We start from the raw sequence: 12975 nt of genomic DNA, 5'->3' as shown, positions 1-12975 counted from the left end.
AAAATTTATTTAAAATATTTTTTTTATTTTTAAATTTATTATGTGAAAATATTTCAATAGATTTCCACGTCACCCATGAGGTACTATTGCTATTGAGGAAAAAAATATTTTTAATAAATTTTTTTAACATTAATCGGATAGCGCCGCTCCTAACGCTCGGCGGCGCTGGCCCTAGCGGCTGCCGCGCGCGCGGTAAAGAGAGGAAAGGAGGCGTATACCACGAGAATCTCTGCTCTAGATCATCTTCTCCTCATTCTTACAGCATCAATTCGCCTTTAATTCGCCTGGTCTAACGTATGCCCGAATGGTTGGCGGGCGTAATGAGAAAACCTCATACTACAAACCCACCTTTTGGTGGGGATCATTCGTCTTCCCCTAATGAGGGAAATTTCAATTGTTTTGTCCCTCCCGCCTGCCCTCATCAAGATGGGCATGGTTCGAGCCATGACTACCTGCTAGAATCCAATGGGAGATCTTTGTTCAGACCTCCGGATGGTTGTGTCTATCCTCTGGAGAATCCCAATCCAAGGCACTTATTCTACGCCTTCTGACTCACATGAGAATCAAATGAGCATAATTCTTCAGCTTCTCCGCTCAGCTTATTGCTGCGCTCAGTCCTTCATATTCTAATCTCCTTGTCGACAGACCATCGCTATCATCCACTTATTATAATCGGGAAATACCCTCGATTCCCGCTTCTAATTTTCATAATGGATAAAGTTCTCAAAATTATCAAGCATAAGAATATTATTATACAATGAAATGCTAGAGGCCTTATTTAAAAAAAAGAGAATTTTTAAAAATCATTAATAAATATGATGTAGTAATCTCAGAATCTTGGTTAAATCCTAACTTTCATTTTAAAGTTCTAAGATATACGGTGTTCAGAAGGGACTCGCTTCGCAACAAATCCAGTGGCTTATGCACATTGGTTAGAAATTATATCCCATCCATGATAGATACCGAGATAATTTGCCTAGAAGAATCTCTAGACACCCTAGGCATAAGAATGTCAACTCTGCAAAGTCAGTTGCTAATTATATCAGCTAGTTGAAGTTTGGAACGTTCCTGGAGCGATTTTTAAAAAATGATTTATCGCATTTCTCCTTTTGCAGGGAGGAAGTTTCGAGACCCACAAACAAAGTACAAAAGAGACCAATCCGATACATGCGTCGGAAGATACCCTTATACCCGAAAAACCACCCCCAAAATCACTTAAACAATTCTCGCCAAGCAAAAAATGATTTGTCACTCTTTTCCTTCTACACAGAGAAAGTTCCGAGGCCCTCACACGACATACAAAAAAGACCAATCCGATACATGCGTCGGAAGACACTCTTATACCCTAAAAACCACCCCCAAAATCACTTATGTAGTATACTGCCTACTGCCGTGCACTTTATGTATCTCGATCTGAGATCGGTGTACAATTTAACTGTCTTATGTAAACTAATTTCTTTTAAAAAAATTAAAAATTTTTGCATTAACATCCTGCGACGGCTCTTAAAGCTCTTCTATTATATTGTATTTAATAATATTGTAGTTCTTGGGGATTTTAATGCGCATAGTCTCTCTTGAGGGTGTGCAATTACTGATTCAGCAGGTAGATTGTTGGAGAAGGCAGCTTCGAGCTATGACCTGGTTTATCTGAATAATGGTATACTGGCCAGACTTACTGCTCCTTGTCAGAATAAAAGTGCAGTGGACCTTACGTTAATCAATCCGGGTTTAATCCCTTTCTGCTCATGGCAAGTATATGAAGACTCTATAAACAGTGACCACTATCAATATTGCTGTTAATACATCTAAAAGGTTTTGCCACAGAATCGACAATAAGTCTACGGACTGGAAGGCCTTCAAAAAATTTCTTATTCTCCGAGAGGAGGATATTACGGTCAGGGTTACGAGTGAGAACTATGACCCTTCTGAACAAGCTAAATATTTTTCTTCTTTTTTAATAGCAGTAGTCGAATCTACAAAAGATCGCCCTTACGGGTAAAATCCTAGTCCACTCATTGTCTGTCGTTCATCTAAGGGACTTCCATCTGCTCCAGGGTGGAATTCTGAATACAGTGAAGTAGTCGAAGAAAGAAAACCGGTTCTAGTAGCCTTTAGAAGGACCTCATCTCTCCTTAATTATGTGACACTTAAAAGACAAGAAGCTTTAGCCAAAAAAACATTCAAAAAAGCGAAAAGAGATTTCTGGAGGAATTTTTGTAAAAATATTGAGTTCAGGACAGCTCCTGATAAAATCTGGAAGACCATTAAAAGTTTTAAAAATAAGAACTTATCTGTGGTTGATAGCAATTCTAATTCAAAACAAAAGATGGACGAACTTGAAAGAATTATCCATTCTCTTTGTTCAGTTTATTGTGCCCCACTCACTCCATTTGAAAATATCGAATTCCCCCATGGGGAATCCTTAGGGGCTGAGCACAAAAGGAATAAAGAACAGAGAATAGAGAATAGAGAACAGAGAACAGGGAATAGAGAACAGTTCAATATTAAAACATGAAATCTAATTCATCAACGCAGAATAGAGGAACAGAGGAATAGCGCTTAGGAACAGTGACGAAATTTTATTCCTGCGCCGTACATAACATGTTTCTTGGTTATGTAGAACCGAGAGAAAACATCGCATGCCATGTTCATTGTACACACGTGTAATTTTTTGGTTAAAAATTATTTTATAGTGAAAAATGAGTGATCACGCGTATAGCAGTCAAAATCCATATTTGAACGACAATTCAGCAGATAATGAGAGTGAAATATGTCTTGAATTAACTGAAAACAATAAAAGTAGTGACCAGTTATTAATTGATTTAGTAAGGTCATATCCATATTTGTGGAATAAACAAACAAAAGATTATAAAGATGCTGCCAAAAAAGAAACGTCTTGGAAAGAAATTTCCACAATTCTGAATCCATCTGGTAAATATCTGATTTGGAAAACAACTTTTGTGTGTCTCTGCTTAAATATAACTATAACCAATAAATAAACTTAACCTTTGCAGTGAGTACTTGTCAAAGTAGATGGCAAAGACTACGTCAATATTATGCCAAAGAACAACAAAAGCAAGAATTGGAAGAAAGAAGCGGATCAAAGGCAGTTAGCCGAACGCCTTGGTATTTATTTAGTTCGATGAATTTTTTTGGAGAGTCATATGTACAAGAGAAAGTGCGTGAGGTTTTAATAAGTATTTTCATACAATCAGTATTATTTTTTTATTTTATATCATTGTATTTACTATATTTTTAATGTTTCAGGACTTATATTAATTTAAAAAAATCTACAGCAACATCTCACAATGTTAATAATGATTCGACGAATAAAGATCAATCTGCTAGTTATGATTTATGTGTAACTGATATATCAGATAATGGAAACAGTAGCAGAGAACCATTTTTGGATTTAACAAAAACTGACATATCAGATAATGGAAACAGTAGCAGAGAACCATTTTTGGATTTAACAAATACGGTATGCTTTGACTATTTGTGTACTGGTTTCATAACGTTGTACTTATACAGTAATTGTTTTTATTGTAGCATTCTGAATCAGCGCCAGATTCAACATTATCATTAAACAATTTTAAATTCACTAAATCAAAGAAAAAAGTAATTTCTGATATTTTTGAGGATTCTTTTAGAGCTGTTTCCGCATCGGTAGTTCAAGTCTCAAACCATATTACAAAGAAAGAAAATGAAGGGAGAGATCATGCATTGGCAAATTTAATTGTCAAAGAACTGCAAGATGCTCAGGAACCAAATAAATCTGTTCTTCGAAAGAAGATTATGCAAGTTTTAATGGATCATATGAATAACTCAGACTGATTAATTATATACTTATTGTGAGTAATTAATAGATAAAAAGATATTTTTTTTTATTTGATTAAATTTTTGTTTTAGTTAAATTTATTTTAATATGCAATATTTGTTCAAACTAATATGATTGCAATATATGTTCAAACTATTTATAATAAGCTAATTTGGAAAAAATTATAGTATTTTATCGACATGTTTTTTTTTAAAGAAATATTAATGTAAGATAAAAATAACAATAGTGTAAAGTTTAAGTTCCTTTATTATTACATAAAGAAAATATTTTATAGAACATAAAGCTTTAATTTTTTTATGAAAAGAAATATTAATGTAAAGTACAAAATAATGTAAGGTTTAAGTTCCTTTGTTACAAAAATAAATATTTTATAAAACATAAAACTTTAGTTGTGATTTATTTCTACACCAATGAAGATGACATAGTTGTGTTATGATCATCTGCATGTCGTCCTCTTAAAACATATTCCAGTTGCCAAGGTATTGACCTTCAGGGCTCATCATCCATTTACATAAAACATCACGTTGATGATAGGCTTCATTAGTAGCTCGATGAGCACTAGTATTAGCGAGCGGTGTCATACGATTATTATTAGAATGTCTCTATTCACCTAGTCTCACATTTCCTCGATCATCTTCTGCGTCAATGCATTGAAGAGATGCATATTGCCGTTCAGAAATCGATTGTAATTTCTCTTCAGTTATAATAAAATTATGAAGGCATATACATGCAGCTGTCATAATTTCTATTTTTTCAAGATTCATCTTGATGGGTTTGCAAAATATGCGCCAGCGTGCAACTAAAATTCCGAATGCATTTTTGATGACACGTCTGACCCAAGAAAGTCTGTAATTAAATATTTTTTTTTCTACAGTCAGATTTCTACCCGGATAAGGGCGCATCATATGACGTGACATCTTAAAAGCTTTGTCACCAACAAAGAAATAAGGCGTTGCTTGATTAGAACCTGGAAGAACTGCAGAATTTGCTGGTAGTTTTAAATCATCGTTATCTATTGCTACTCCAAAAGATGATCTTGCCAAAATGCCACCATCACTTTCACCTCCATAAGCTCCAATATCAACCATAGTAAATTTATATTCGTGATCGCAAGTTGCCATTAGAACTGTGCTAAATGTTTTTTTATAATTAAAACAAATTGAACCAGAATTTGGCGGAGCTTCAATTTGAATATGTTTCCCGTCCACAGCTTCTACGCAATTGAGCATATTCCATTTCTCATAAAAGCCATGACTAATTTTCAGCCATTCTACTTCATTTGATGGCTTTAGATAGACAGGAGACAATACTTTTATTAGCACAGAGCATGTTTCACTGATTATTTGACGCACTGTCGATTCTCCTACACGATATTGCAATACGATAGAGAGAGATAGATCTCCTGTAGCTAAATACTTGAATAAATTGAAAAGTTATAAATAATCTTCTATAAATTGCAAGAGAATTATACATAAAAAAGTAATGCAATTTACCTCAGCGTTATTACTAAGCGTTGTTTTGGAAGCAGTGGTTTTCTGTAGCTAGTTTTTATCAGATACACTGACACTTTTTCCAACAACTTATTGAATATCTCTTTTGACATTCTCAAATATCGAAAAAATAGTTCTGGGTCATGTTTTAGCTCTTGAAATAACGTGCAAAAATCACCCAACTGATCACGTTGAAGATTAATAGGACGAACCCACCATCTACGCGTTTTCCATAATTTGTGTCTTTTTTTCTCCTTATTTCATAAATATATTAATCCCATTTGTAAAACCGATATACTTAATAATAATACAATCTGCTCGTTGGTCATACTTTATTTCTTGTTTCCTATTCCCTATTCCTCCGTTGTGCGTAATTTCTTGTTTCCAGTATTCCTTGTTCCCTATTCTCTGTTCCCTGTTCCTTATTCCTTTTATTGTGCTCAGCTCCTTCCTCTCCAGTCCAATCATTGTATTGGAAGTCACGGACGTCATTGCCTGACAACATACGATCGTCTTCGGGAACGGATAGTATTAGTTATAGACTGATCCAAAATCTTCCTTTATATATGCACGAGCTTATATGTAAACTATATAATAATATTCTTTCTTCAGAAAAATTTCCTCAAGATTTGGAAAAATCTCTTTTGTACTTAATCCCCAAATCTTCCCCGGGGAAATATCGTCCTATCTCGTTGACATATAGCCTACTCAAAGTAATGGAGAAGGTTTTGGTCTCCAGGTTACAATAGTGGTGTGAAAACAATAATATAATCAACAAATCGCAATTTGGCTTTAAAAGAGGCATGTCATCCTACGATAACTTGGCGTTTCTATCCTCAGAAATATGTTTGGAACTGGCACCAAGTCAGTACACTCCTTGCCTTTTTCTTGACATAAAAGGAGCTTTTGATAACCTCCTTCCGGAAATCCTGATACATACTCTAAGGAAAATAGGCATCCCTGAGAGGCTATGTAAATTTATACAACCTCGTTTCAAATCCTACACTTCATTATTAGTGGTAAATTATCACAGTCGTACTACATTGTAACGGGGCTCCTTTCTCGACGCCGCGGATCGGCTCGTCGGAGTCAGGGTTCGAGAGAAGGGGAAGTCCAGACTGATGTAACTTGAGCGGATATAACTCAAAATCTATATTGTTCAATACTTAACTTATATATATATATATATATATATATATATATATATATATTCGTCGCGTGGTTGCGTAATCGCGTCGCGAGAGGATAGGCGGGAACCTTTACAATTCGCGTACGGGGATACTAGTTTCTACGCGTCAGAATACCGGCAATACTCCGGTCACGGAGAGGAAGCAACCGCTCTTCGTCGGCGGAAATGGTGGAAGTCGAACGCCGGGAGCACCCTGGCTTCGAAGAGGTAGCAACCTCTCTTCGTCGACGGAATAACGGAGATGCGGTCGACTGCCGCGGGAGCTCCCTGAGGCAGTGCTTAGGCAGGATTCCAGATCAGGACAGGTGTCGTTATCCTGGCCGAGCCGGCTTATATACCCGGCTCGAGCCTCCCACTTGCGAATATCGGTCGCGTAGTGGGAGCGGTCCGCACGCTGGGGCGTCGCATGGGCGCGAGCGCTCGTGGGCGTCATAGGCGTCGGGCCTATTTTCGGGCGGTCGGGTGCTTAAGGGACGGTGTGTGAAACGCATCGTCACATCACCCCCCCCCTCTTAGATCTACGAAGCTCAAATCTATGAATCTTAGCTCTACGAAAGAAAAACTTTTGTTTTAGTATAATTTTATTTATTCTCAGTTACTACTACATGCGCTTAGCACTCGGGGTCGTTCCCCCCTTTTGCCCTTGGCAGCTGGCAGATGGCTCGGGGCTGCCCGTGGCGGTCGAACCTGATGATCCACCGACCCGTAGCGGTGGTGAACCTGTATTCCCCCCCCCCCCAGGAGGACGGTGAGCGGGACCTCGATGGTGGTGCCGTCGCCCAACTTTACGGGCACCATCGCCGGGTTGGGTCGGCTCTCGGTCCTGGCACCGGTTGTGTACCCCGGAGCGATTGCTGTGGTCCGGCTAGAGTTGGTGGCTGCCGGGGGCAAGGTGTGTGCGGCCTGACCCGGTGGTTCTGGCTTCGGGTCTTTGGCGGGGGCGGACTGGGTCCGGTGGCTCGCACCGGCTGGTGAGTGGACCGAAAGTCGGCTGCGTGCCATGGCGGCCAGGTTGGTCCGCTTCCCGGGTTGTGCTGGTGGCGACGAAGCGAGCATGATCGCCTTCCGGCGATTCTCCCGGTCGGATCGCTGAACCGAGGTCCCGGGTTGCGGCAGTCGGTAGGCCGGCCGGGTATTGCGGTCCGTGGGCGGTGGTGCGGCGGTGGGTCCCGATGGGTCGGTGTCCTCGGTGCTGTCCGAGGACAACTCGCCGAACAAATTTTTTAGTGTTTGTCGTCAATTGGCCATGATAATACTATTTTGGAACTAGTCGCGAGCTCCAATTTATAGGCACGCGTAGGTAGGGCCGTGGGGGTCGGTCAAGTCGCGGAATGCGGCGTGTATGGGAAAACACCGGTGGAATGCGGTTAGAGAGGGGCGAAGTTTGTTTACGCGAGTACTTAGGCTGTTTGACATGCGCATCGGTCGGCGGGGGGGGGGGGGGGTTGCGTTGAGCGCGGCGACTCTGTTTATAATTCTATGGTCTGTCCTTCTCCTCTTTTTCTCTCACCGGTCGGTTCCTCGGTATCGGTAGGCGCGGGTTTTAAATCTTGGACATGCACGTGGCGGTGCCACTTTCCCCTAGCGTCGCGTAAGTCGACGATGACGGGCGAAACAATTCTTTGGACTGCTAAGGGGCCGATAAACTTGGGCGTGAGTTTGGTCGCGAATGCCTCGCCCCGGTTGGACAAGGGACGGTCCCGTTTCCACACTTGGTCGCCGATTTGAGGTCGCCAGTCGCGGCGCCGTAGGTTGTAGTGTCGTTCCTGGCGTTGGAAAGCACGGGTTAGATGGATTCGGACTAGCTCGAACGCCTCCTCCAGCCGCTGGCGGGTGACTTCCGGAGTCCCCTGGTTGGTTGTCAGTCCGCGATCCTCTGGGCTGGGTCTCGCTAGCTCCCGCCCGTGGGCCAAGAAAGCTGAGGTGTATCCGGTTGCTTCGTGCCGGGCGGTATTGAGTGCGAACTGCAAGGCGTCAATATGCTCGTCCCAATCCCGGTGACGCTCCTTTACATACTGGGCGATCATCGTTTTAATGGTGCGATTCGCCCGTTCTACTGGGTTACAGTGGGGGGCGTATGCCGGCGAGTTTCGGTGTTCGATCCCGAATGCGGCGAACAGCTTTCGGAATTGGCGCGAAGTAAATTGCATGCCGTTGTCGGATATTAGCTGCTGGGGGCACCCGTGTCGGTAAATGACTCGCTTGGTGATCTCGCGGGCCAGGTTTGGGGCCGTGGCTTGCCGTAACGGCACCATCTCCACCCATTTACTAAATCGGTCCTGGGTTGTCAGCAACCAGGTATACCCTCGGGTTGATCGGGGCAGTAGCCCTACTAACTCGACGGACACTTGCTGCCCGGGTGCGGTTACTAGCGTGGCGTGTAGGTCCCCAGCGGGTCGTTGCTGGGGCACCTTATATGCTAGGCAGGTGGAGCAGCGGCGGACGTACCTGGCGATCTCCCGGAACATCCCGGGCCAGTAATATAACTGGGCAATGCGGGCGATCGTTTTCGCTATGCCGAGATGGCCGGCTGCCGGATCGTCGTGTAGGCGTTGTAGGATGTCCCCTCTTTGTTCCCTGGGGACGCATCGTTTCTACTGGTCCGCGGCGGGAACGTCGCTAAAGTCAAGACTGTGTAGCACGTGGCGGACGAGACGGCCTTCCCGGACCTCGTAATCGGGAAATTCCGTCGGGTGGGCCTGCACTTTAGCGAGAGTTCGTTGATACCATCGGCAGGTAGGCTCGCGGTTAATCGCGCTAATTTGGGGCTCTCGGGACAAGGCGTCTGCCACTTGGTTTTGCGTCCCGCACCAGTACCGGATACTGAAGTCGAACTGCTGTAGTTCGAACAACCAACGCCCTAAGCGGCCGGTGGGTGCGTCTAACTGTTGCAGCCACTTTAGGGACTGGTGATCCGTAAGTACGGTGAACTGATACCCCTCCAGATAGCCACGCATTCGGCGGATGCGGCCCCAGACTACGGCAAGGCACTCTAACTCAGTGGCGCTGTAGTTTCGCTCGGCGCCATTGAGCGTACAGCTGGCGTATGCAATTACGCGCTCCCCGTCGTGGAGGTGTTGCGTCAGCACGGCTCCGAGACCGTGTGAGCTTGCGTCGGTCTGGAGTAGGAATGGTCGAGTGAAATCCGGACAGGCTAGCACTGAAGCCGACGTGAGAGCCTCCTTGAGACGGAGGAATGCGTCGTTCTCTGCGTCCCCCCATGCCCACCGGGCGTTCTTTTTCGTGAGCCATGTGATCGGGGCGGCCAAGGCTGAAAAGTTCGGTATGAACCGTCGGTACCACGATGCCATGCCCAGGAATTGCCGAACCTTGCGTACGGTAGTGGGAGCGGGCCATCCCGTGATGGCAGTCACCTTCTCGGGATCGGTACGGATACCCCACTGGTCGACGATGTGACCGAGGTACCGGAGGCTGTCCCGACAGAAATGACATTTGTCGGGGTTTAGCCGTAGTTGTGCTTCTCGTAGCCGGCAAAAGACTTCCGCGAGATGCCGGAGGTGTTCCTCGAAGGTGCGGCTCGCGACGACAATGTCGTCTAGATACACTAGGACGTGAGGCTCTAATTCCGGCCCCAGAACTGAGTCCAGCAATCGCTGGAACGTGGCGGGTGCCGAGTGTAAGCCGAAAGGCATTACCCTAAATTGGAATAAGCCCTTCCCGGGCACGGTGAAAGCAGTCGCCGGGCGACTTTTCGGCGTCAGCGGTATCTGCCAATACCCACTTTTGAGATCTAACGTGGAGAGGTATCGGGACCTCCGGAGTTTATCCAGCATGGCCGTTATGTAAGGCAACGAATAGGCGTCTTTGTTGGAGGCGGCGTTGAGCTTGCGGAAGTCGATGCAAAATCGGTGAGTTCCGTCTTTCTTTCGGACGACCACCACTGAAGAGCTCCATGCACTACTGGAGGGCTCGATGACGCCCTCTGCTAGCATCTTTTCGACTTCCTGGTCGATGACGGCCTGCATGGCCGGATTCCGAGGCCGATATTTCTGTTTGATCGGTGCTACGGGTTTTCGGCGGATGCGGTGTGCTACCCGGTCGGTAGGCCTCTTTATTGCCTCGAACGCTGGCAATTCGTTGTTTAAGAATTCGCTCAGGCGAGCCTCTTCGTCGGGCGTGCGGCCGTTGAGGCCGGCGGTGATTACGCCGTTGATTGAGGTTGGTCTTGGTTCGGTTGGTGGCGGAGGGGGCAGGGTGAGCCCCATCTTGGTCCATAGGTCGATCCCGATCAAGACTGGGCTGCCCAGGTGTGGTAGTACCGAGAAGCGGTAGTGATAGGTCCGCCCCTGGAGCACTATCGGTAGTACGATTGTTTCGGTGATGGGGACGCAGGTCCCGTCGGCCAGATTGACCTGGTCGCTGGTCGGTTCCGAGTGGTATGAACCTCTTTCGCATCGTCTGGCTGTGTCGGGATCGATAAATGGTAGCTCGGATCCGGAATTGAGCAGTGCCCATCGGGTATGGCCCAGGATCCAAACACGAATATGCGATCGAGAATTGTAGCTTATGGGGAGTCGGGCTGGGCGACGGCCGCTACGTCCCCGGCCCGTTCCGCGTTTCCCGACGGCGGGTGGCAATCCCGCGTGAGCACCCCCCCCCCATCTTTCCCACAGTGAGAACAGAATTTCTTCGCCGGGCGCTTGCAGTCCTGACGGGTATGTCCCCGTTGTTTGCAGCGCCAGCAGCACTCGGCCCGACTGTAGGCGGCGGCGGCAACAGCGAGTTTGGCGCCAGGCGATGGCCTTGGGTAGGAGTCGGTGCGGCGTCGGTTAATCACCTCGAACTGGGCGGCCTTCACGCTCAGCTCGCTTATGCTGGTCGTCTCCGTAAGTTGGAGATACAGCTGGTAATCGGGTTTCATATTTTCGTAGAGCTGCTCTAATTGATCCGGAGGGGAATAGCCCCCGGCCGGCGCATCATCGTTAGCAATGCGGTGGCGTAAGGTTGGAAGAGCTCTTCCGAGCGCTGGTGACGGCCCTGTATGTCGCGTTTTAGTTGCCGCTGATACCCCGGGGGTAAATAATGCATTTTAAGGTGGTCGCGGAATTCGGTCCACGTGGCCCAAGCGTCGCAATTGTTCCTGTACCAAAGGAGTGCGTCGCCTCGTAATAGTCCCGGGAGCCCCAGCAGCAACTGATCCTCTCGATAGCCGTATCCGTGACGTAGCTCCTCGATCCGTTCGAGGAAAGCGAGAGGATCTCTCCCACCGAAGTGTAGGCCCCACTTTCGGATTTGATTCATGACCTTTGCGTGGTCCATCACGGTTGGTTCGGGTGCGGTGGACGGACCAGCGGTAGGGTTACTGGCATCTAGCGGCATGCTGCTACTTGGATCGGACGGGACGGTACAGCAGGTTGCGAATAACGCGGGGTTCTGGTTGACAAAGCGCCGGAGTCGCTTCCGTAATTCGTCAAAGGTACCTTCGGTCCGTAACCCGTGGGCGGACAATTCCTCGATCGCGTGTCGTTTGGATAAATAATCAATCTACCGGGGCATCGAATTTTATACCAGCCTGGATTTCCAACGGTCAAGTCCCTGTTCGGGCGCCATGTAACGGGGCTCCTTTCTCGACGCCGCGGATCGGCTCGCCGGAGTCAGGGTTCGAAAGAAGGGGAAGTCCAGACTGATGTAACTCGAGCGGATATAACTCAGAATCTTTATTGTTCAATACTTAACTTATATATATATATATATATATATGTATAAGGGTAGTTTCAGCGACAGTTTCAAGTATAAATGGGCAGTTTTGACGACATTTGGCAGTTTTCACGACCGTCGTGGAAAATATCGCGGTATAAAGGTAGTTTTTACGACTGTAGTCATATCCACCTTTATACGGCTGTGTAGAATCGTGCAGGGTTCTTTTGGTAAATGTTATTTAATTCCATATAATAAATACTGAATAAATTTTATATATATATATATATATATATATATATATACATTGGTCGCGTGGTTGCGTGAATTGCGTCGCGAGAGGATAGGCGGGAACCTTTACAATTCGCGTACGGGGATACTAGTTTCTACGCGTCAGAATACCGGCAGTACTCCGGTCGCGGAGAGGAAGCAACCGCTCTTCGTCGGCGGGAATAGCGGAAGGTCGAACACCGGGAGCACCCTGGCTTCGAAGAGGGAGCAACCTCTCTTCGTCGACGGAAGTGGCGGAAGGCCGAACACCGGGAGCACCCTGGCTTCGAAGAGGGAGCAACCTCTCTTCGTTGGTGGGAATAACGGAAGGTCGAACGCCGGGAGTACCCTGGCTTCGAAGAGGGAGTAACCTCTCTTCGTCGACGGAAGTGGTGGAAGGCCGAACACCGGGAGCACCCTGGCTTCGAAAAGGGAGCAACCTCTTTTCGTCGACGGAAGTGGCGGAAGGCCGAACACCGGGAGCACCCTGGCTGCGAAGAGGGAGCAACCTCTCTTCGTCGGCGGGAATA

At 46.0% G+C, this 12975-nt stretch overlaps 1 protein-coding gene across 1 annotated transcript; it reads right to left on the bottom strand.

The window, feature by feature from the left end:
- Positions 1-3763: 3763 nt before the first annotated feature.
- LOC136997125 (uncharacterized) lies at positions 3764-6000 on the bottom strand. Its single transcript, XM_067347464.1, has one exon. The coding sequence runs from the start codon at positions 5065-5067 to the stop codon at positions 4441-4443; it is 627 nt and encodes a 208-aa protein (XP_067203565.1). The 5' UTR covers positions 5068-6000; the 3' UTR covers positions 3764-4440.
- Between the last annotated feature and the right edge of the window lie 6975 nt (positions 6001-12975).

Source organism: Linepithema humile, chromosome 1, assembly GCF_040581485.1.
Source record: "Linepithema humile isolate Giens D197 chromosome 1, Lhum_UNIL_v1.0, whole genome shotgun sequence".
In the NCBI taxonomy this organism is placed as follows: Eukaryota; Metazoa; Arthropoda; class Insecta; order Hymenoptera; family Formicidae; genus Linepithema; species Linepithema humile.
Note: the sequence above shows the minus strand (reverse complement) of the source record. Positions and strands in the feature narration are given on the sequence as shown.